Source organism: Phyllopteryx taeniolatus, chromosome 16 (assembly GCF_024500385.1).
Source record: "Phyllopteryx taeniolatus isolate TA_2022b chromosome 16, UOR_Ptae_1.2, whole genome shotgun sequence".
In the NCBI taxonomy this organism is placed as follows: domain Eukaryota; kingdom Metazoa; phylum Chordata; class Actinopteri; order Syngnathiformes; family Syngnathidae; genus Phyllopteryx; species Phyllopteryx taeniolatus.
The window spans coordinates 14,376,956-14,400,965 of NC_084517.1; the positions used below are offsets into that span (position 1 = coordinate 14,376,956).

Here is a 24,010-nt window from a genome sequence, read left to right on the forward strand (position 1 = left end):
GCAAGGGGAGAAGATGCAAACTCCACACACCAAGGCCGCACTGTGAGGCTGAAGTGCTGAACTGAAATCCCACAGGCGAAAACAAAGAGCACACTTCATTTTCTTAAACAGCTGAGAAAAAAAATTGCTATTTTATTAATATCTGAAAGAAGCTCCATAGTTCATGAAAACATTTGTTTTTCGGTGCATGTCATTTGAACAATCACATTCTATGAGGAGAAAGATATACAGAGAGAGAGGGGAAAAAAAACATTACAAGCCACCGACTTTGAAAATCATTAAATCTCAGTACAGACATTTTTTTTTTTTTTACCCCCGCCCCCAAAAAAAGCAGCCCTAATTCCAAACACCCACTGATATCCCACCCCGCTGAGAGAGAGAGAGAGAGAAAAAAAAAACAACAACATAAAAACCTCGAGGGTGACAGGCTGGAATCCCACAGTGCTAAAGAGTGAGACGCTCATTGGTTTTTTAGGAATACACAGCATGGCGATGTAACGCTAGGTCAATCGGAATCAGGGGACAAACATCAAAATGAACAATACACATATTGGAACCCCCCCCTATTAAAACCCCTGCAATAAATCAGCCACGTCAGTATAGGCCATGAAATCACCAGCCGCTGCTCCTCCGACACTTGTGCATAGTTTCGTGTTCCTTTACAACCAGCTCCTCGTTGTCACAAACATCTTCGCCTTCCAAAAAAAAATGTTCCACAAAAGGTCATCTCTTCATGAGCCACACACACACACACGCACACACAGAGAGAGTGAACAAAAAAAGAGAATAATGCACAACACTCCTGATTCAGTCAGGATGGGACCTCAAGAAAAACTATACAGCAATTTGCATCTTATTGACCGTCTTTCTCACTTTTTTTTAAACAATCCACATTTTTTTGTTTTGAAATGTAAAGCAATTTTAATATATAGATTTTTTTTTAATATATATAGATATAAAGCACTCCATAATTATTTAAAGTCCATTATTTGGTTATTACCTAACTGCTACGGATTTAGATACAACAGGTATTTGCTCCTCCTTCTCAAATCCATAACTTTCAGTGCTTAGATGATTCGTAATAATATTCATCATCAAAATGTACATTAAAATGATGTGGAGTTGGTACTCTGGAACCCTGGCCTTCCTGAGACGAGATCCACTTTTTCATGTGTGCAAGATAGTAAGCAATTGTCTTTTTTTTTGTTTTTGTTTTTTATAAAGTAAAAAATATATTGAATCAACATAAAACATACAGGCTTTCAGATAGTCAAACAGAAACAGAACAAAACAAAACTGTTAGATCCCAGAGTTCTTAAAGTAACACGAGAAATCTTCTGTGTTGCACTTTGAAAAATGGAAGCATTTGTACTCTTTTTTTGTTGTTTTTATCCTTTTTTTTAACCCATTCCCGCTGACATTCCCATTGTTTAATTCTTTTGGAACTCCAGAAGGAAAACAAGTGTTTTGTAAACTGTCAGTGGCCTGGTGGGTACAATGAAATGAGTGAGAAAAGCGAGAGAACAAAAAAGAAAAACAAAAGGTAGGCACCCCAGACAGCAGAAGTCATTCTACCCCAAAACATCTATGGCCACAGGTCTGTCAAATACTTTTTTTTGTCCTTTTTCTTTTTATACATCTTGATTTTTTATTTTTTTTTGGTCTTTTTTTTCTCTTTTAGATTTATATGAGGTGTGTCTGAAATGTTCCAGGACTGGTGTCACAAAAGATATATTTCAAATCCAAACTCCCAAGTTTTCCCATTCTAAATAATCCCCATGGAGTCTAACAGACTTTCCCACCTTCTCTTCCGGGAACTTTCAGATGCTCCAGCCTCTTCTCGCACACCGAACAAGGCAAATGGCACAGGAGGATCTCTTTAGCTGGTTCATCATCTGGCCCACATTGGAGGCGAAAAACCGTACTTTGAAATACAGTGGGCCGCGAATAGTGAAAATTGCAGATGACTAATGCCCAATATAATTGCATTGGGGATTATTATTATTATTATTTTTTTTTAAAAACCCAAATAGATTTGTGAATTCGGATGTCTATTGCATCTCCTTTGCTACACCAGTCCTGGAACATTTCTGACACACCTCATAGTCTGAACAATGGTGCAATACTCAAATACGATCCACACTTTCCTTGGATTATTGTCCACAATGCAAGACACTAAAGGTAGATAAACATTACATGAAAAACAAAACAACACACGTATTCTTTTAGTCCTTGAGTAAACACGTACACATGAACTGTCCCCCTTCGGTACTTGTGTCATGTCGTCGGGTTTAGCTGGATGAGGACACTCAGTGCAACGCTATAGAGGCTATAGTCACAACAATACTGAGTTTGAAAAGAAACCAACTAAATGGCCAACACGCTCCATTCACACAAGTACGGTACAAGCAGCCCTGTGCAAACGCGCTCTCACGCACACACACACACACACATTTGTTTTGCCTTTTCAAAGTCAATCCTTTTTCAACATTTCTTTAATTGGAAACAAAAATAAGGACAAGTTTTCACATTACATTATTGGCGCTTCTTTTGATTCAAGTATTTGTTTTCATTATTTTTTGTATTTGTCTGATATGTTTATGATCTCATCAATGTAAGAGGGTGCATGGGGCCACACACACACACACACACACACACACCCGTGATGTGTATGAACTAGCATGTGCATATTCAACCCAGGCATTTGTTTAAAGTAGGGGTAGGGAACCCTGTGTTGTTGTTTTTTTTTTTTTTTTCTTTTCAGCCTTGTAGTTCTAAAAACAAATAAAACCTCTTACAAAAAGCCCACAAATGCTCCTAATACATAATAAACATTTGTTAACCCCCCCCCCCCAACCACCCTTAAATCGTATACAACCACTTTTATATAAACTGGAAAGTTTGCCCACCCCTGCTTTAAATATAGCTTTGCTTATTAAACTCTTCTTTTTTGGGGCACCAACCCATGATTGTGTGTCCCTGTCCCCCCCCCCCCTTGTTCCAGTCGCCTTTGAGTCTGTGCAACTTTTCATTTAAAATAAAATAAAAAGAGCGGTGCGCGGATTTGACCTCCGATACAAGCAGGGAATTTGCTGTGGGGACAGTGTTTAAAAAAAAAAAAAAAAAAATAATAAGGGGGGGGGGGGGGGGGGGGTCTCAGTGCTGGTGCTGTGCCAAGAATTCCGGGGCACATCTGAGACCCGACCCCGAGTTCCGGTCACCCGACCCTCCTGCTGAGCCCACTTCCTTGATTCAAGTCCAGTTTGGAGTAAATACACACGAACGACTAAACGAACGACCAACACAGGCATTAGTGATTGTTTTGTTGAATTAAAAAAAAAAGAGAGAGAGACTGGACGAGAAGGGGGGGGGGAAGGAAAAATAAAATTAAGACTTAGTACCGAACTTGAATTGTGTTCCTGTTTCAAGCTGGCGCCACCCTCAGGTTGGAGTTCCAACCTGCTCCTACGTGAGTGGCTTTGAGAAAGCGACAGCTCACAGAAAAACAGATTTGGAGTGCACAGCTCTAAATGTTTTTTTTCTTCTTTTTTAAAATAGTTTTCTTTTGTGTTTTTGCAAACAACAACAAAAAAAAAAAGGATGATAAAGATTCAGTTTTTTGGTTTTTAAAAAGAGATGTACCCGATGTGACCCATAAACAGTGCACAGACACAAAACCGCCTCCTCCTCCGAATGGTGGAAAAAGCAGCATGGCCTCCTCCTAATCCTCCCACCATGCAGCAAGTAGGCGTCATCACATGATAATGATATTTGGATGTCAGTTGGCACGAGACTGAAGAAGTGTGTTTCCAGGTGGTCTTTTTGACAGGAAGCTGCCTTGGTAGTAAAGGTGGCGAGTGGAGTGGTGACGTTTGGCAGAAGGGGTGGAGAGGGGGGTTGGGGATGGTGGGGGTGGGATGGCTGCGAGTTCACACCTCCTTGTTCTTTGCATAGAAATGGAAGGCTGCGTCTCAGTGGAGGTGGCTCCAAGTGGAACTGAGTGCTCCCAGAGGTGAAACGTAAAGCACCAGTGTGTGTTGGAGTGTGCGTGTGTGTGTGTGTTGTATGCTGAGGGAGGCAACTCCCGACTCCCCCCCACTCCCCAATCCTTGCCTTGCTGGACGGACACAGGAAGTGGGCTCACGTGTTCAGAAGTTGTCCATTTTGATGGCGTGAGGGTCCCAACACTGCATAAAGCCATGATATCATCAATCAGCAATGATAAAAACAGTAACAGCAAACATCAACAGTAACATAATGCAATAAGAAAAACAAAAACACCTTCTCTGAGTAGAAGTGGAGGTTGCTGAGGGCAGCAGTAGTAGTAGTAATAGTAGTAGTAGTAGTAGTAGTAGTAGTAGAATAGTAGTTGTACACTGAATACAGGTGGGCTGCTCTCGGCCCGGAGGAAGAGGAAGCAAGTTGGGTGCGTCGGTGGTGGTTCGGGGTTGGGGGGGGGGGGGGGGGGGGGGGAGTGGTGGTGTTGAGTTCTGCTTGCAGAGCGCGGCGCCCCACAAGCAGGCAGGCACTCAGCGGCCACGCCAGGACGCCGGCTGGCCTCCCATGACGCGAGTAGAACACGCCTCTCCAGGAAACAAGGCTCTTATTTATATTTATAAAAAAAAAAAAAAAAAAAAAAATTGGTGAGAAAGTTGAGGGGTGTGTTTGACTCCCTGCCGCTCCCTCCCACCACATCATGATCCTTGCAGTGCCCTTCACTTTGCTACCATGTTCAATCTGGGCCCCCACGGAGTGAAGCAGGGTGCGTAAGTAAGAAAACAAATCTTCACATCCATGTTAAATTGGAAGCCACTTAGAGCAAGTCAGTCATTCTATACGCCAGTGTTGCTTCTCCATCTTGGCATTGAAGAGTGCAGGTGGGCAGACGGGTGAGGTCGGCAGAACACAGTGGGTGCGGGGCGCTCCTGTTAAGTGCTATGACAGACCAGGCCTTTCACATGGACTTCATTCGGTTCCAACACCCTTCATTTGGGCAAAATGAGAAGAGAGGAAAAAACAAGTAAAGACTGGCTCCTTTCATTTTGGTTCAACGCCTTCTCTCTCTACACACATACACATATGCACACACTTACACACACCTGTCGCCTGCTGAGAAGTGCTATAAGTGAATGTCCTTGAATATCAGACAGACCAGCTTGCTACTCTCCTGAGCTCAAACACAAACACACTCACACTCACACCAAGAGGGATTAAGGGGATTTAGTGGCAGTTATACTGTAGTCGGAGGGTGGTGCAGGTCACGTAGGAGTTTTTTGTGGTTCTCTTCTCTATCAGTAGGGAGCATGGACGGTACAGTCTGTTGTGGCTTATATTGCACGTCACTTGAAATGGATATTTTGTGACAAGGGGGTGGCGGCTGGAGGGGGGGGGGGGCACCGAGTGCACACCTTTTTTTCTTCTTCTTTCTGTCTTGAGGTGCAGACCAAACTGCGAGCTGAAGTGCATCGAAGTGTTTTGTTTTGTTTTTCGTCCTCCTTACAGCGCCACGGTAATAGCAGTGGTTAATTTTGTAAGTCCGTCACATCTTACAGTTGTACATGCGATGCCCCCATATGCCCCTAACTCCTCCCGCCCTCCTCGGTGAACACGTCTGAATAATAGCATTTCTTAAATTTGTTTGCAATTGTTGAAGAAAGAAAACAAAAAGCACTACAAAAATAAATGGCTTGAACAAGGCGAACAGAGTTGCATCATTCCCTTTGAGAGCGTTTGTGTGGGGCTCCGCACAGTTTGTAGACGTGAGCTGTGGTTGCTTCCGTTAGGCCGCAGCAGCAAGTACTCTCCGCTCGAGTTTCACTGGCTCAGAGATAAGGGTGTGCAAGGGTCCGTATGCTTCTTCAGCGAGTTACAGAGTGAGTGAGGGAACCAGGGCGGGAACGAGGTTAAGGCCAATATTAGTGCTGAGAGTCCGCAACAGCCGAAGAGTACAACCAGCGCTCTGATTGACGGGTTTTGACTTTGGGAATGACGTCTTCTAGCGGGTCTCTGAGGTGCAGTATGATTGCCTCGGAAAGGCAGAGAGGGATTAAGCAGAGTTAAAGATGGCAGCTGGTCACCGTGCCGGTACATGTACACGTTCCACTCTTTGAGTTCACTCGTGTAAAAAGTGTTTTTCTTTAAATGGATGAAAGACATCTTGTGTCTCGAGGTGTAAAAGCTCAACACTGCGACTTTTCACTTCGCAGAACTGCACCTTAACAAAAACCAAAACAAAAACCAAAACAAACAAAAAAAGGAGTAGAGGAAGGCGACAAGGTTATGGACTCATCTCGTCTCCTCCTTCACCTTCATCGGTTACTCCCATGCTGATTATCTCCATATTGATTTTGCTCCATTGTCCTTACATGGACTCCCCGCTCAGCAGGTCACCAGGCAGCAGCGTATTGATTGGGCTGGGACTCCCCATCACCCGACCCTCCTCTCCACTAGGGGGCCCCCACAGGCTGGAATACTGCTGCACACCACCCCACAGCAGCTCGCCGCCGGCCTTCGTGCCGCCGGAGCCTCCGCTGCCATTGTTGTTGTTGTTCCAGTGGGGCACGTGGCCAATGGGATGAGAGGCTCCAGACCCGGACCCGCCCATCCTCGTCTGATTGGCGCCTGGAGTGGCCTGCCAGCTGGTCGTCCCGCCGAGCGACTGGCCTTGTGCAAAGAAGCGATTTACTTCCTCTTCTCCGGCAAACTCTGCCAGAATGGTGGTGTTCCCGAGCACGCACCTGGACGGAGACAGATGGAGCGACACAAATAAAAACACTGGGATCTCCTGAGGACTTATCGCCTCAGAACCGACAAAGACATACATGTGCAGGGACTTCTGAGCCTTGGCAGCTTCGTCCTTGGAGCTGTAGCGCACCACAGCGTTGCCCTGTGTCAGGTTGAGGTGGAATGTGATGAGCGGGCCGTGCTGCATGCACAGTGTACGCAAAGTTGAACCGTCAATCTGCCACAGAGACGGTGAGGTCAACAGTGCACCATAACCGCAAGCGTGCATTGAGTGTTTGCAAGCTCAAGGGGTGCAGGAGACGTCTTACCTGTGGAGTAAGGTTTCTCAGAACCAGCCAGCTACTGGTTCTGCTGGAGCTGTCAGTACTCCATGTGGTGCCTGCTGCAGAAGGGGAGTGGCAGGAGCTGTGTTATTGAGCAGAATGGGCCGACGGTACTATCATGCGTTTCCATGACTAAAATGCTGCTTGTGGGTTCTGTTTCATTAGATAAAAAGTTAACACAGTAAACCCCCGCTACTTGCAGGGGATAGGAAAAAACCTTGAATCCCCCTTAAAAGATTTTCATAACTGCCCCACAGTAACAGTTTAAGATGTAAATATACTGTCAACTATATCCTAAAACACTTTAACACTAGAACTCCCAGGATTTTCTGACCCCCTTAGCCCTAACAGAGCTAAGCTAAGGTGAAATTTCACAGGCAATTAAGGCTATTAGGTAAAAACCACCTAACCAAGTGGCTGCTAGTGTTAATATAATTTAAAACTCATTTCACAATTCCCCTTAAAAATAAATGCCTTACAGATGGATCAATTTGAAAAAAGAAAACAAAAAAAGCCCCAGTTAGGCAGGCACAGCAAGGCCAAAACATACATGCGGGCGAAGACTCTGAAGAGAACCAGGGTTAAACTTAGCTCCTCCCCGACATCCACAGTTACATTATAGATTATAAATATAGTTAAGCATTGTTCTAAAACACAACACATACGATTTTAGACAGTGTATTTGCCTGGCTTGGCGGCGGCCATTCGGCCACTCGCTCAAAACCCAGAAATGCACTTCCAGCAGCGTGTGAAAGTTTATGTTTGCGAAGTCATCCTCCAGGAAATAGGCCCAAACACAGCACAATTCTGGTTCCGGAATGCTTGGAAATGTCTCCAAAAATAAACTGAAGCCATCTATTCCTCAACTCCTCTGAGCTTGGCAGGTGACAAAAGCTTTGCACATGATGAAGCCACATTGCCACTCAGCCATTAAACCTGAGATGAGTAGGTGTGTGGCAATCACAAAGTGGGGAGGTCCTTGACTACTAATTAACTTTCTACATCACAAACACATGGAAATCTGATTAGGTCATTTTGCAAGTCTTATGCAGTTTTTTAAATTTTACATTCTATCGACAAATCGCATGGATGTCAAAATTAAACCAGGTCACAGACTCATTTTGACCTATGTTATGCATAAAACAGTGGATTTTTATTTTATTTTGATAGAATGGGACCTTTACCTATTTGCAGGCCTTCCGCAATGTGTGACTTACTCGTGGTGTAAGAACTGCTCCAGCCTTGGGACAGACCCAGAGAGTTGCCCCCCCACGTTGAGGACGGTTTGGTGTTTGTGAGGCCAGGCGGAGGGCGGGAGGGGGCTGTGGAGCTGCTTCGGGGTCCCTGTGGAACCTTCCACATGTCATGGGAAAGAGAGGCCTGACTGTGGGAGATGGGACCTGGAGACCAAGTGGATTTCATCTCTGACAGTTTACCTGCAAGGTTTATAGAACAGAACCAAAGGAATAAGTGAAGGAAAGGCTCCTAGAATCGCAGAGCACAAGCATCACACTCATGATAGTCCATTACATCCTCAAAATATCTTCTTGTATCTTCTTCTCGGTTCTGAATTCTGTACCAATTGATTAACAGCACGTATATTTCCAAGGTAATAGCTTTAAATCACAAAACAAGGACTGAGTGTGGAAAAAAAAAAAAAATGTTAGTCACTATGCATTTTACTTAATGTCTTTAACTTACTCATCGTTCATGCACATTAAAATACGACTACAGTACTTCAATCAATCAAACAGATCAGCTGGATAAAAATCATAGTAAAAAGTTATGTGGTCTTGTTTTCCCATGCACAAGTAGGAGGGAGGGTCACCAACACCACAGGGGTTGTGCACTGCAGGAGGCAAGCTGTCAAGATGGACGCGCTAATGAGTCCTATTAAATCAGGTGAAATGACTGGACAGGCAGGCTGGGGATGCTCTCCAGTGAATGGTGGGGCACAAGGTGTTAACAGTACAGGGAAGGAAAGGATAGTTTTGACTTGCAGTCGTTTATCCACTGCAATATGGCGGAAGGGCGTTATCGGTGAGCCATGTACCTGTATCGTCTGTCTCCGGGGACGAGAGACTGAATGAGCTAGTGTAGGCACTGACTGACCAATCAGAGGAGGGAGGCAGAGCCTCGTTCTGAGATGAAGTGGGAGAAGAGCCTGAGCCGATGGCAGCGCACAAACAAGTAGACAAAAACAAATAAGGGAAAATAGCAGAGAGAAAATGGAATCAAAAGAAAAATGCACAAGAAATGATAAGATTAAGAACGGAAGAGAATTAAAGAGTATAAACAATGATTGGAGAAGCAGTTTTAAGCAGAAAAATGGAAAATAAAAGCGTAAGAAGCAGACACTCTGGTGGCAGTGCTTGCATTACTTGAAGAATTTTATATTAAACACAGCACAGTGTTTTGCTTAACTAAACATGACTCTCACCTGCACTTCTGTCTCGCAGCAGGTAGCGATTGACATCTTGGATGTTAGTGTTTATTGTGGGACCACTCGGGACACTACCCGGCGTCATGTTGGGGTCTGTCTCTGGGTCAATATTCTGGAGACCCTTCCAGGGTACACCTGGGCAGAACTCTGCAAAATGTAAAGGAACAGTTTGCAAATTATCTATATTTCACAACAGTGAAATGCTGGAACAATATACAGTACTTTTGTAATAGTAATGCACATTTCATAGATATTCAAGCAACAGAGGAAGAATATTTATCGTACCTGGTGGCCAGTTGATGTTTGTCCCATTGGCCATCTTGTCACTGCTGCCCTTCCCCTGCCCCCAGCTGTCCGGGGGCACAAGGGGGCTGGTAGGAGACTCAGAACTGGACATCAGGTTATAGGGGCTGTAAGAATCATCCAGCTGTGGAGGCTTGCCAGGGGGCCCCAGGTTGGTACCTAAAAGAACGTCAGTTTGGGGGCTATTTATAACAATTACTTCACTACTAGTCTTTTCAGCGTAAATGCGTCTCATTCTTAACTGTTCCTCACCATGTTTGCTCAGGTTGGGTTCTAAAGAAGAGGAGCTTCCAGAGAGGCTTTCCATAGGGTTGGGGTGCGTCCACTGTGACAGGCGCGACTGGGGCTGGGGTGGATCTTTCATGGACATGCCCACCTCCATGCAGTTTACATTCATGTTTGGATTTAGGCCAGCTGAGGAGAGTGACAATTAATTTCACTTCATTTCATTTCATTTCAAGGATCAGAGAACCCTTGTGCAATTCACACAGCAAGTCAGATCACTCACAGAGAGAATAGGGGCTGTAGGTGTTTTGAGAAGACTGCGGCTCTTTGGTCTGCAGGTCAGGGAGGCCCGGAGCCTGGGGCTGGCCTGGAAATGAATCAAGGGTTGATTTGGTCCCGCCGTGATGTAGGCCCGTGTGGGAGTGGGGAGGCTGCTGCTGTTGCTGCTTCATTAGCAGGGCCTGGGCCAGCTGACGCTGATGCTGTTGGATCTGCTGCTGCATGTTATTGATTGTACGTGCAACCTAGAATGGTCACAATGGGAACTTTTAAAGCACGTTTTTGGGGCTTTCCTTGCTTTGAACAGCTAAACCCTCCGGGCTGCTCTGTGTGAAAATTCTTTAGGAATTAACAGAGGAAAGTGAGAGTAAAGTGCAAACTTACTTGCTGCTCTTGTTGTCGAATGGGTCCAGAAACGTTGCGCTGCGCCTGTAACATCTGCTGCTGAATTTGTAAACGCTGGTAAGCCTGTAAGTCAGCCATATGCTTACTTTTAGTCTCATAGGTAAAGATAGAGAAAATGCAGGTGAAACGTTCAACATTAAGGGATTTTTTGGGAGCTTCACATGTAACACACACACACAGAATGAGACTCACCAGTTGCAGCTGGTAGAGTTGATTCAGAAGGGTCATATGCTGAGGGTTTATTGGCGAGGTTAAAAGTGCAGGATTCAGTCCAATGTTTTTTGCTGCAAACTGTAAGAGCTGTGCTTGAACCTGTGAATCAATATCATCACATTAAAAAACAAATTGAATGGAAACATTTTAGGTGCGAACGCACTTTGCAAATGTGTCAGTGACGTTGGCTGGCTTCCTGGTATGTAGGATCCAATGTACTGATCAGCTTTAGTGACCGGCCACTTCTTTTCAAGTGTTTATGTGAGTCTACTGTACCTGAGGGGAAAGAAACTGAGGCACTTGAGCCCGTAGACTAGGCTGAGAGGAGCCGAGAGGCGGCACTGGCGGCTGAGGAGGCGGCTGAGGCATGGCCCGGGCTTGTGCTGCTCCACCACCAAACATTCCACTCTGCATTTGCTGAACAAACAATCAGAGGGAACGCATTAACATTTCACATTTTGATAAACACTCTGCTTCAGTTCCACCACCATGAACTTGACAAGGAGGTTCATTGGGGTTTTAAAATGAGGGCCATATAATTGCAAAATATGGAATTTTTGTTCCCATGTACAAATTAAAAGCCCAAATAAAGATAATACATTCTTATCTGGCCAATGAATCCAACCCATTTTTTACCCTCAGCAGGCTTCTCAAACAAATAAATGAAGGGCAGGTTGCCATGTACTTGTAAACACACGCTATCGTGCAATATTCTAAAGAGACCATTCCAGGACACTGGGAGAAAAACAAAAAACGTCACCAGGGGATAGTAATATTAAAATCAAGCAGCTTTGTGATCGCTTGACTCACTTTATCCAGGAAGGGTGAGCGGGGATCTGTGGAGGGTTCTTTGGAGAGAAGTGGAGGTCGAGGGCAGCCAATGGGTTTATTGATAAGCCCGTTGTTGTAGTCGTGGCCAGCCATCCCCATCCCCCGCTTGTCCAGTTCGGTCTTCTTCTCCAGCAGGGCACTCATGGCCTGGTCCAGGTTCATGTTGTTGCTCTTTAAAGCTTCCTCTGCCGGATCCCGCTGAGGAACAAATCACAAATCACAGAAAAATATAATACAGTAATCCCTCAGGTATCGTGGGGGTTAGATTCTGGACCACCCCCGCAATGGGTAAAATTCACACCCATAGTGACCACTTATTTGGTAATCATTTATACATATTTTAAAGCTGTATTAATTTATTCATCTTCCCCACACTCCTATAAACTTCTACTATCCTCCTATTAAAACTTTCTATACTCTTATAAACACCTTTTAAACTCTTAAAAATACAAAAATGCACACTAGTACTGCACAATATGTGCATTTTATTCCTTGTAAAGTTTTTTTCCTTCCATTTTTTTTTTTTTTTTATGTTTTAGGCTAGGAAGTCTATATTTTGCCACAAAAAGAAATTGCAGCATAAACTCAAAACCCTGCGATATGGCGAATTATGTGCAATTTGAATATTAATTTAAAAAAAAAATCTGCAATGCACTGAATCTACAATAAGTGAACTGCGATATAGCGAGGGAACACTGCACAGTGGTTTGTTTACTTTAATAAAACAATACCGCAGTTTATTTTCAACTATCACTAAAGTCCCAACACCTCACTTTTTAATTTAAAAAAAAAAAAAGCATCCCACAGGACATTTTGTATTTTTTTTTTTCCTCCATTCCAATGTGCGAGTGGGTGAAAGCACAGTGTGACTTACCTAGTTGGGGAATTTGGTAAATGACAATTATTAATCTGTCCATGAAGGACATAACCACTTTGAGGTGGCAAAAATGTGAATCCTGATGAGCTACAATCAATTAAAAAAAAAATAAGATTACTAACTCACCGGAAAGCCCATGTCTGTCAGCTGTTTGATAAGACGATTCATAATCCAATTATCTTCTGGCTTCCCTGGTACCTTTAACTGGGATGACAAAACATCACAGTAAATCAAAAAGTAACAAGTATGCATTTTCGGTTGATTGTCTCTATTAGATCCTCTTACTTTTTGTGAGATCTTTTTGGGTGCGTTTCCCCAAGAGTTAGTGGAAGAGTTGCTCTCCTGGGAGACAGTGCTGTTCCACAGGTCTCCCTCCTCTGCATCCCACTGACCTCCTGAGAGGATCAACTCCTCACCTCCGCCTCCCCATCCATCTTGCATATGTTTGGGGGCTGAGGAGGAAAAACGGGCATGTTAAAAATGGAAAACGCCTTTTCTACAGTTACCCCTTTTAACACTTTAAATTATTTGTTTGCCACTAGGGGTCAGAAAAGATATGTGAAAAATATTGGGTGGCCTGCTTCACCAGAAACATACTGATGACCTTGACTCATCTTGAGAAAATGTTCCACCAGGAACAATAACACACAGTAAAGTAATTCTGCAAATATTATTAAAATGTCAAATTTGGTTAACACTTTACCAAGTTTGCAAGATGAAGATGTCATAGCTGTGTTCCCCCTGCTGTAGTTATCTGGGTTGCCATCTCCCCAACCCGTGGGGCCCCCAGTTGGTTTTCCCCAAGCAGATGTACCGTTATCCACATTGACTGCTGAAGGTGTAGTTTCCCCCCAGGAGCTTTCTGACTTAGTGTGGGAGCTCTGTAGTTCTCCCCAGCCTCCTGGACACAGAAAGACAAGAGATATTAAACAGAGCAGCTGTCAGGACCCCAAAACTCTTCTTTTTATTTTTTTTTTATTTTTTATTTTTTATTTTTAAATCAATTACATTTTGTATTCCTATTTTTTGTATTCTGAGACAAGTAACTTGATGCTGAATTCATCCCTTAATAATTTAACCGCGCAGGGCGCAATAAACCTGTGTCTGGCTTAGCAGGACGGTTGACAGGAGGGGAAGATGGCCATTTAAGAATTGGCACAGTCTGGTCAGTCTTGGCATGAAAAATGCAGTATCACCTGTGTGTCTGTGGCAGTGCCGGGCAGAGTTTAGAGCAGGTAGCGAACACAACCTGTAGGCTGCCGGCCAAATTATAGTTAATTTTCAACACTGTAGTGATTCAAACAAAGAAAACAACCCTATCTGCCCTTAGTGTTTAATAACATTAAAGAGCTATACATTTATAAAGCACACAGTTGGCAACAAAATGCTTTTCCATTTAGCTGAAGAGTCAGCATGCAGAATCAATTGTGAAACAGCAGGGGGCATCTGTACCAAAAGGGTTGATGTCAGTACTTTCTCCCTTGAACTACAGACAGATGGCGGCCCCATATAATCACACACTTCCGATCACTCAAACTGTTTGTGGTTATTTTCATTTTTCACAAGGCGCTTTGTAAACACCATTCTTGTGCTTCCTTTGGCTACCCTAAGGTTAGCCAAGCAAACGTGCCTGACAGACATGTCTTGTGTTGTGTAATGTGAGGAGCCTCACTGAGAGATTGGACATCACTGCTTATTTTATTTGGATAGCTAATTAGATGTAAATCCTAAAAGGGCAAGCAAGGTCAAGCTATTACCTTTAAGTCCATCAACAGATTGGAGCTTAACAGTGCGCTGCCCTAACTAACTAACCAGCTTTTGCGGTTGACACATCTACTTTAAACGGTTAATTAATAGAGCAGCTGGGAAAAAGTATAATAGATAAAACTACAGCCGCATATCAACGTTAACGCTTCAAATCAGTAATACAGGGATTAATGCAGAATAGCAATTTAATATTTTTATTGTCTGTGCATCTTTGTTTCTTTCCCAAAAATGTTAACCCTATATTTGTTTGGAAGCACAGAATGAGTTATTTCTGCCAATTTCAGCTGTCTATACACTGCAATATAAATCATTATATTGTCTTACCTTGACCTATCAGAGGGCCCCTGTTGTGCGATGGCCCCGACTGGTGCTGCACAACAGGATCCATGAGCCCACTGCTGGGACCTGGGTTTTGGGAATTTTGGGCATGATTCTGTAAAGGTGCAGGTGGTCCTTGATAAGCGTGATTGTGAGCGTGGGGATGAGTGCTGTTGGGCCCTATGGGGTTATTGCCTCCAGTAGTAGCTTTAGCTTGGGAGATTCCTGGATTGTTCCTGTCCCACAGGTTGACAGATTTGTTATATGTACCAGGATCACCCCAGGCGGAGGTCCCATCGTCTATTTCCATCTTGCGTCGGATTGAGGGCGGAGACGGCTCTTCCCAACCTGTAGACTGAGTGGAGGACTCCTGCTTACTGCCAGTCCAGCCCTGCCTCACAGGGCCTGAGCCACTCCAAGAGCCCATGCCCCCGCCAATGCTACCACTAGGTCCATCCTGAGATTTGCCTACCCAACCCTGGGGAGGGCCACTGGGACGCGGACTAACAGGCTCTGCCCAGCCCGCTTTGCCTCCAGCACCAGACATCCCTTGCATTCCCCAGCCTCGAGGAGTTTCCTTCCAGCCTCCTGCTTCTCCCTCCCAGGCAGAGTTGGGTGGATTCTTTTTTCTCTCGTCAGGTTCTCCCCAATCATTTGCAGAGTTGCTCACTCCACTATTACCCCAGCTGTGGGATGGTTTAGGTTGCTCTCCCCAGCTCTGGGTTGTTGGCTTGCTATGAGAATCCTCCCAACCTGTTGACTTCTCTTCTCCCCAAGACTGACCGCTATTCTTGGGGGTACTGGAGGTGGGGCCTCCTTTTGGTAGATTTCCCCAACCACTTGGACTACTTGGGTGCTTAATGTTGTTGGGTTGATCTCCCCAGCCAGAGCTGGTCTGGTTGCTAGCAGCTATGTTTCCTCCCCACCCTGAAGCTCCCTGAGAAGCAGGAACCTCATTTTTGCTCCCAGTGTCATTCCTTTGTAGGGGACCCATGTTAGTATTGGAAGGCCCCTGGGCATCACTTGGACCAGTTTGAGAGTCCCAGGATTCAGTGGTGATGTCATTCTTGGTTTTAGTATTGTCCATGTCCCAAGATGTGTGCTGACGAACAGGGGTTTGTCCCCATCCAGTATTACATAACACCCTAGGGTCGAGGTCCTGGGCAGGCAACAAAGGAGCAGGGGTATCTCTGGATGAATGGGGTTGAGACCTGGGATGTCCTTCCATGCTGTCACTGCTTCCTTCACTGGCAGCAGTTGTGCTCACAACTCTGTTCCAAGAACTAGTCTGTGTGTCCTGGGGAGGAGAGCTCGGGCCATCCCAGCCTCCCTGCGTCTCTTCAGCTTGCTTCTTGCCCCAGTCTCCACTGGACTGTTCACCCCAGCCTCCAGGATTTCCTGACCCACTTCCACCCTGGCCCCAGCCAGAGTCCCAGCCAGCTAACTCTTTCGATGACGGTGCCTTTGAGTCTCCACCGATACCCCATACAGAAGTATTATCTTCTCCATTGACTTGCTTGGCCCCTGATGGCTGTTGACCCATATCACCCAAGCCTACAGATGCATTGCCCCAACTAGGCAGGTGGCGGATGGGACTAGGTTGTTCCTGCTTATTAATGTGATTTGGTCCATCAGTTTTAAGGTTCTGAGGTTCTGAACTGAAAGACACATTTGTGGATGGGGAAGGGTGTGGCTCTGATGCATCAGAGGTCATTATGCTACCCCAGGCACTGCCAATACCGGATGAGTTACTGTTAGTGTTGGCTCCAGTATAGGTGGTGGACTGGGATGGTGGGGGACCAGTAGGATTACAGAAGTTAGGTGTAGATTGAGGGGGTGATGTGATGTTGGCTCCCCCTGAGCTGCCTGCCCCTGCTGCACCCGCATCATGACCCAACACAGGCCACGCAGATGGATTAGCATTAGGGTTCAAGTTCAAGTTACAGTTGGTGTTGGAGGATGATGAAGAGCCCCAACCTCTGCTGCTCCCCCCTCCCGCTGGACTGTCATTTTTCCCTTCACTGCCCACTGAGGACTGAGACGGTCCGGACCCAGAGCCCCAGCTTCGATTGGCTGCAACCTGGCTTGAGTGCATGTTGGTTCCAGTATGATTGGCAGGGCTGAGTCCAGTGTTAGCCTTACTGGTTAGGTGGTTGGCAGGGAAGTGGCCTGTCTGGCTATTGGCCCCTGTGGCCATACTCGTATTACAACACAACCCACTATTAATACTGGTACTACTACCGTTACTACAAGTGCTACTGCTGCTGGTCAAGTGACCAGGGTCAGTCTCCAAAGAGCATCTTCCTTGAAGGTCCTTGTTCTGGCTAAGAGTAATAGAAGGCCAAGCCTCTGTGTCCTTCTGGTCAATGATCAGTTGATCACTGCAACTTGTATTGTTGGAAGTTGCAGCACTTGTGACACTCCTGTCAACTGGCAGGTGTCCCCAGAGGGGATGATCATACTGGGCTCCCTGGCTGCTCTGTGGGGGCAGTTCTGTATAGAAGGAAAGACACGGAACAGAAAATACACATGAGAAAGGTGGCCGAGGAAGGGGCTTTAAGTTAGGTACGTCATCACACCCACACAGAACCTGAAATACCATGGCAACATGTAACAAGTCCAGTTCTATTCTTAACCACAAGCTCGATGACTGAGAAACATGCTAACCATTATACAGAATCACAGACAGTTATACTTCCATTCCGTGTTGCCTACAGCAGTATCACAAACAGATTTGATGTTTCAAAAATAAAAAAATCAGTTGAAAAGTGTAAACGTTTTGTAATGCTAATGTAGAATATACAGTACATGTTTCACCAATCGCATTAAAAACAATGCTTAATTGGCTGGTTTTCTTTTTGAAGTTCCAGCTGCAATTAGGTTTTGAAAACATGAATGTAGCAACTCAATTACACTGAAAGTTGTCGAGGCTTTCACATCAACCACAACTTAGCCAATACTGTATGATGATATTTTTTGTTTCACGTGTACACTGCTGTGAAAAAGTCTTCCTTCTCAAATTCTTAAATTGCTGCATAGCTTCATCACTTTGTTTAAAATAATCAAATGTTAGACAAAGATAACCCAAGTAAACATAAAATGCTGTTTTTAAAAATGGTGATTTCTCTGTATTAAGGGGAAAAACACTATTCAAAGTTGCCTTGCCACTCTGCTCAATTAACTGTGGCTCAATATTTTTGTTCCATTTTCACTGACCACACACAAGCCTAATTACCTCAAGACGTCCATCAAAAATCACTTAAATAGAACCTGTTTGACAAAATGAAGTCAGCCAAAAGAGCTCAAAGGCTGCAACAAAATGACCCAATCCCAAAACGTTGAAAAGACAAGAAAAAAAATTGTCCATCAGGTCTGCAACAGGTTATAAAGCCATTTCTAAAGCTTTAGGATTCCAGCGAACCACAATGTTATCCTCAAATGGAGAAAACATGGAACAGTGGTGAACCTTCCCTGGGGTGGCTGGCCTACAAAAATTACCCCAAGAGCACAGCAAAGACTCAAAGAGGTCACAAAGGAACCCAGGAAAACATCTAAAGAACTGCAAGACTCCCTTGCCTCAGTTAAGGTTCAAAACACTTTTCCACTTTGCATCAGTCCATCTTAGATGAGCTCGGGCCCAGAGAAGCCGGCGGCGTTTCTGGGTGTTGTTGATAAATGGCTTTTGGTTTGCATAGTAGAGTTTCAAGTTGCACTTACGGATGTAGCGCCGAACTGGATTTACTGACATTGGTTTTCTGAAGTGTTCCTGAGCCCATGTGGTGATATCCTTTACACATTGATGTCGGTTTTTGATGCAGTGTCGCCTGACGGATCGAAGGTCACGGGCATTCAATGTTGGTTTTCAGCCTTGCCGCTTACATGCAGTGATTTCTCCAGATTCTCTGAACCTTTTGATGGTATTATGGACCGTAGATGATGAAATCCCTAAATTCCTTGCAATTGTACGTTGAGGAACATTGTCCTTAAACTGTTTGACTATTTTCTCACGCTGTTGTTCACAAAGAGGTGAACCTCGCCCCATCTTTGCTTGTGAATGACTGAGCAATTCAGGGAAGCTCCTTTTATATCCAATCATGGCACCCACCTGTTCCCAATTAGCCTGTTCACCTGTGTTTGATGAGCATTCCAACTTTTTTGGAACGTGTTGCAGCCATAAAAGTTAATGATTATTTGCTAAAAACAAATTTGATCAGTTTGAACATTAAATATCTCGTCTTTGTAGTGTGTGCAATTAAATATAGGTTGAACATGACTTGCAAATCATTGTATTCTGTTTTCATTTTATTTGTTTAACACAACGTCCCAACTTCCTTGGAATTGGGGTTGCACATTTATTTGACGATCTTAAACATCGAACTGGGAAAACCATGGAAAAAAAAATTAAGAATTTGAGAAGGTGGCCAACACTTTTTCACAACACTGTATGTGCAGATGCATAGATGGTGATTAGTTTCTGCATTATCATTCAAATGATCAGCGACACGAGCCAGAAAGCTGTGACATCCTTTAGCTCTTTTCACCAGCAAGGCAGTCACAGTCATGACCTCAGATTGGCATGATGCATGACTTGTCTGTATGCTCACATGCACACAACAGCCTCCATCTGTCTGTACAACTGCTCTGACAACTCAAAGTAATAAACTGTGCATTACTTTCTCTTGGAGCACTTCCAATACACGTTGATACAAAAATAAGCCTGGTCTGTGTATTGATCACCCTGACACCACGTAAACACTCATTTTTACTGTGGCTGTTTACATGCGCCCTCTTGCAAGTTAAGCTTGCATGCAAAGACTAGGTTTCACAGCAATACAGAGTAAGCAATCACATTTCTCTTTGCATTTGCCTTTAATTCCAGCTTACTTTTTAACGCTTGCAAACTAAAGTAGGAGGAGAGAAAGAAGCGTTAGAGTGAGGGGAAAAGAGGGCACTGTGTTTCTGACACACAACACAGTATTTCTATAGCGTCACTCGACTAAGAGGAGCAGGACCGCCATTTTCTCAGTCCTGAATTCGAGCCAAAAAGGCTTGGAGCTACCGTTTCTGCACCGTCTAAAAGCATGCATGCCTCAATCACTATGACATATGCAAAGCACAACTCTCTCGTGCGTGCCCACAATGCACTGCCGCTGCAGGTTTCAAGTGCGGATACACGAGCCACAAAAATATCTACACAGAAGAAGCACCGAGGAAGGAAACGTTAGAGCCGGAGATCTGCCACGCCGCGCCGAAATACCTGTGGAGAGGTGCCGCCCGACCATCCTGCAATGAACTAGGTTTTGTGCGACACAGCGACCATCCTTGCCTCAATATGTCTGCTTGGCTCACCAAGCCTCTGAGGATCCTCTCTGAAATGCTGCCAAGAAGTTGCACAGCTCTTGTGCGGCATGAGACAACCCCCCTCTCCCTCCCTACCTACTGTCTCCCTCCCTTCCTTCCTCACCCCACATGCTCTGTCCCTCCCACCAACATTGCTTTGGCTGGGTCTCACCGCCTCCATCTATTGCCCCCCTCCCTGGCTTTATTTATATCATGCTCTATTCCTATCCCGACGACAGATACGCTCACTCGCTAGAAATGTAAACCCTAAGAGAAGGCTAGCTGGGGGAGGGGGACAGCACAGCTGAAGTAATGTGGAGCAGTATTGTTGGTAGGTGGCGGATGGACTGCTAAGCGCGAGGCACTTATGCACTCCAATGGCATGAGGAAAAACAAAACAAAGCAGGGCTCTTCTAAACACAGCCTTGGATCTTTTCACCTTTCACTAAATGGCACTAAATATTTAGCTAATACCACTCAATGTGCAATTAGCACTGCCACGCACAATTGAAAGCCTCTGAGTAGCACAGGGAGTCAAGAGAGAGCAAAGCGGAATAAGCAAAAAACATGCTGCACCCCAGGCAAGGCATTACATCATGATGAGAAATGTCGGTTTATTCTGAATTAATGAACACCAGCCAATGTTGCAGCTACAGTATAATAAGCACATTTTTTTATAGAAAGACATGAAATAAGCAAGTTCATACGGATCTGGACTCAAATACAGCCCCTGGAAAAGTGGCAAGGGGTCAGAGCAGAATGAGACAACACAGGATGACATGTTTGTCAATTAATAGAATAGGCCTGGAGGAAATAGGAGAAGCAGGGGCTGAGAGCTTGGAAATAGAAAAAAACATAGCAGCAACTCCCCAGATCAAGGCTGGCATTGTGCACTAGTGATACAAGTGCCCACGCACCACAACACAATACGTCAATGTTTGGTGGAAAACAGTGCTTTTATGCTGGAGTTTCTGCCCACTGAACCTCATGATCGTGAGGATGTAACACATGGGAGAGTCCGTGCTGCGACTGAAATTCAATAAACAGTGCAAGTACTGTGAATCTACTGCGTGCATGTATACAAACACTGCAGCTTAGATCAGCAGAAAGATCATTTACCTTTAAATATGTGCCACTAATCTTTAAATCTTATTTAATACATGATCTGTAGTGTATGGTGAGATCAGATCAATAGAAAAGACAGATGACAGAAAATGAAGTCTGGGAGATGCTTGTTGAGTGATTGAAGGAGGAAGTAATCTAGCGGGGATGTGTGGGCCTCAGCTGGACTGATCCTGGCTTAATGAAGTCCCCCAGGGGCACACGGACTGGTTGATTTGGCGCTGACAATGCACGCTGCCAGCCGGTAGAACAAGCCCTCTGACAAATACAAACACACCTCTGCAAAAAGTGGCTTCACCCTCATCAGTTTTTATGACTTGTAGAATGAAATCCCCCAGAATTCAAGAGTCTGGTTGGCTAATTGTCATTGGATTACTTCTAAATACAGTGGAACCTCCAAAGTAGAACTCTGTTCAACCAAAATGTTTTGGGAAAGGTCAAAACCATCATGTGTCCAGATGCTCACATAAATACACTTATTACACACTAAACTAATTCCAACAATACATTATCACCCTGCAAACGCCTTCCAGTTCTCTATCATCTATGCGTCTGACAGGTGTCATCAAAGGGAGAGTAATTTTACTATGAACCTCGACAAAACGGACCCCGATATAACGGATATCGGATAAAACGGACAGTTGGGACTGAACAATGTGTCCAAAAATAGGTTCAATTTGTCACTTAAAAAAGTGTTGACAAAGTCTACGAGTTCTAGAATTGGCCGCTGTTGTTTACTGCCGCTGTGGTGCAATGGAGGCAGAGATTGGGACTGACGGGTCACAGCTATAAAATATTACTAGCTCCAATTCCAAAAGACGTGCCTCCCGTGTCGGCTATGTTGAATGTGGGGCATTGACTTGGCGGCCATGTGACGATGGTTACATCAATTGTCTATTGTACATGGAGCAGAAGAGAGTGGCATGGCTGCGACGTTAACTCTGAGGTGTACAAAACACAATTCTTTGGAGTCTGGAACATGCTATTTTTGGTACAGTAACAGTGTTTTGGTCAAGCCGTTTGCCTTTGGCAACAGATTTGGAACTAGGAAGCACACTAATTCCTCACGGCTCATTAAAGCGACTCGCCTATATTAAGTACTGTACGTCAACAAGTCACCATGACCAAGCACACCGCGTGGTTAATCCATCCATCCATCCATTTTCTGGGCCGCTTCTCCTCACTAGGGTCGCGGGCGTGCTGGAGCCTATCCCAGCTGTCATCGGGCAGGAGGCGGGGTACACCCTGAACTGGTTGCCAGCCAATCGCAGGGCACATAGGAACAAACAACCATTCGCACTCACAGTCATGCCTACGGGCAATTTAGAGTCTCCAATTCATGCATGTTTTTGGGATGTGGGAGGAAACCGGAGTACCCGGAGAAAACCCACGCAGGCACGGGGAGAACATGCAAACTCCACACAGGCGGGGCCGGGGATTGAACCCGGGTCCTCAGAACTGTGAGGCTGACGCTCTAACCAGTCGGCCACCGTGCCGCCCCGCGTGGTTAAGTTTGGATAAAATGTGAAACTTTCAAACATTTTCAAGCTTTTTTAAAAAATATTTATTTACAATAACTTTGTACTGTACTGGGCGTTTTAGGTCATGAAAAAAAACCCTAAAAATTGCTTCAATGTACCGGACAATCGGCAATATCGGACAACCCCCCCCGGCCCTGTTAGGCAATTCTATTGAGGTTCCGCTGTATATTAATTTTATCAGAGTGTTTAATTTATTTTAGTACTTGTAAGATAAATGTTAAAATGTTAAAACATCGCTTGTACAGTTCAAATAAAGGCTTTATGATGGCGACAGTTTGGCTCTGGAACAAATCAATTCACATTATCGTTTTGAGATGTGAAAGTTGGCCAGTGTTCGACTTTGTGATGTTTGATCACAAATACAACGATTGCATATAATTTAGCAGTAGTGTCATTGACCCACATTGTGTGCGTAGTTCAGCAAGTACGATGACAAGTATTTTTACTTGTCAACTGCTCCAATGCCCATTGAAATATTAACTATGAATTACAGATTACATTACTGCCGAAGTGATGCAACTCTTCCATCTATCCATCCATTTTCTTTACCTCTATTGGCAAATAAAAATAACCCGCAGTGACTTTGGTTAAAAAATATTTTACATTCAGCTGAAAAACAGCTGCTCGTTTTAACCATTTTTTTAATAGTGTTGGTTCAAGTGTGAAAAGTATAGCGTTAACTTTTTGTATTCCATAGCTAATTCAATGATGAGATACGATAAATGAGACAATATTGGTTAAATGCAACATATACACTCACCTGCCACATTTGGTACTAGGGTTGGTTATAGTTATCGATTTGTCAATGAACAATTCAGTACATTGCATCGAACTGATAGCTGCTTGTGTCTTGAAGCAAATGAAGCAAAATAAAGTGCTCTACTTCAGTGTAACCAGCAGAAGGGCTGTTGATTTTAAAACAATTAGTGGTCTTCAGAACAACATAACATCAGCTATGGAAAGTAGGGACGTATGGAAAGTCACACAGACCTCCACGCTTCTCGCCAGTATAATTCTGCTCAATACAACACTGGTGTGAAAATAGGAGTTCAGAACATTCAGAATGAGTGCAAGACCTCATAACATTAGAAATAATCAGGCTTATGATAAATTGATTGTTAATTTTTTCCCCATAATTGAGGAAGGCAATTTTGTCAAATGGCTATCCAATGGTCAACTTATTAAAAACAGCTCTCGGATGAAGCTGTGCAGTTCTGACTCACAGCAGACTACTACCACAATATAAAACATTAATTTGATGCCTTTTAATTTGAATTGA

At 44.3% G+C, this 24,010-nt stretch overlaps 1 protein-coding gene across 6 annotated transcripts in view; it reads right to left on the reverse strand.

Moving 5' to 3' along the window:
• Nucleotides 1-108: 108 nt before the first annotated feature.
• tnrc6c1 (trinucleotide repeat containing adaptor 6C1) overlaps nt 109-24,010 on the reverse strand; it is a 44,437-nt gene continuing 20,535 nt past the window's right edge. For 2 of the 6 annotated variants that reach the window (XM_061748218.1, XM_061748216.1), the window contains 17 exons: nt 14,735-17,221; nt 13,347-13,544; nt 12,929-13,095; nt 12,770-12,847; nt 11,746-11,964; nt 11,212-11,352; nt 10,915-11,034; nt 10,702-10,785; nt 10,322-10,562; nt 10,066-10,227; nt 9,796-9,972; nt 9,508-9,657; nt 9,121-9,231; nt 8,285-8,503; nt 7,053-7,126; nt 6,822-6,961; nt 109-6,737 (listed from right to left, as the gene is read on the reverse strand). In XM_061748218.1, the coding sequence (XP_061604202.1) occupies nt 6,362-6,737; nt 6,822-6,961; nt 7,053-7,126; nt 8,285-8,503; nt 9,121-9,231; nt 9,508-9,657; nt 9,796-9,972; nt 10,066-10,227; nt 10,322-10,562; nt 10,702-10,785; nt 10,915-11,034; nt 11,212-11,352; nt 11,746-11,964; nt 12,770-12,847; nt 12,929-13,095; nt 13,347-13,544; nt 14,735-17,221 (5,144 nt within the window). In that variant the 3' untranslated portion in view covers nt 109-6,361. Of the gene's footprint in view, nt 6,738-6,821; nt 6,962-7,052; nt 7,127-8,284; nt 8,504-9,120; nt 9,232-9,507; nt 9,658-9,795; nt 9,973-10,065; nt 10,228-10,321; nt 10,563-10,701; nt 10,786-10,914; nt 11,035-11,211; nt 11,353-11,745; nt 11,965-12,769; nt 12,848-12,928; nt 13,096-13,346; nt 13,545-14,734; nt 17,222-19,985; nt 20,126-24,010 lie in introns of those variants that run through there. The other 4 variants (XR_009784630.1, XM_061748219.1, XM_061748220.1 and 1 more) reach the window with 4 other exon arrangements.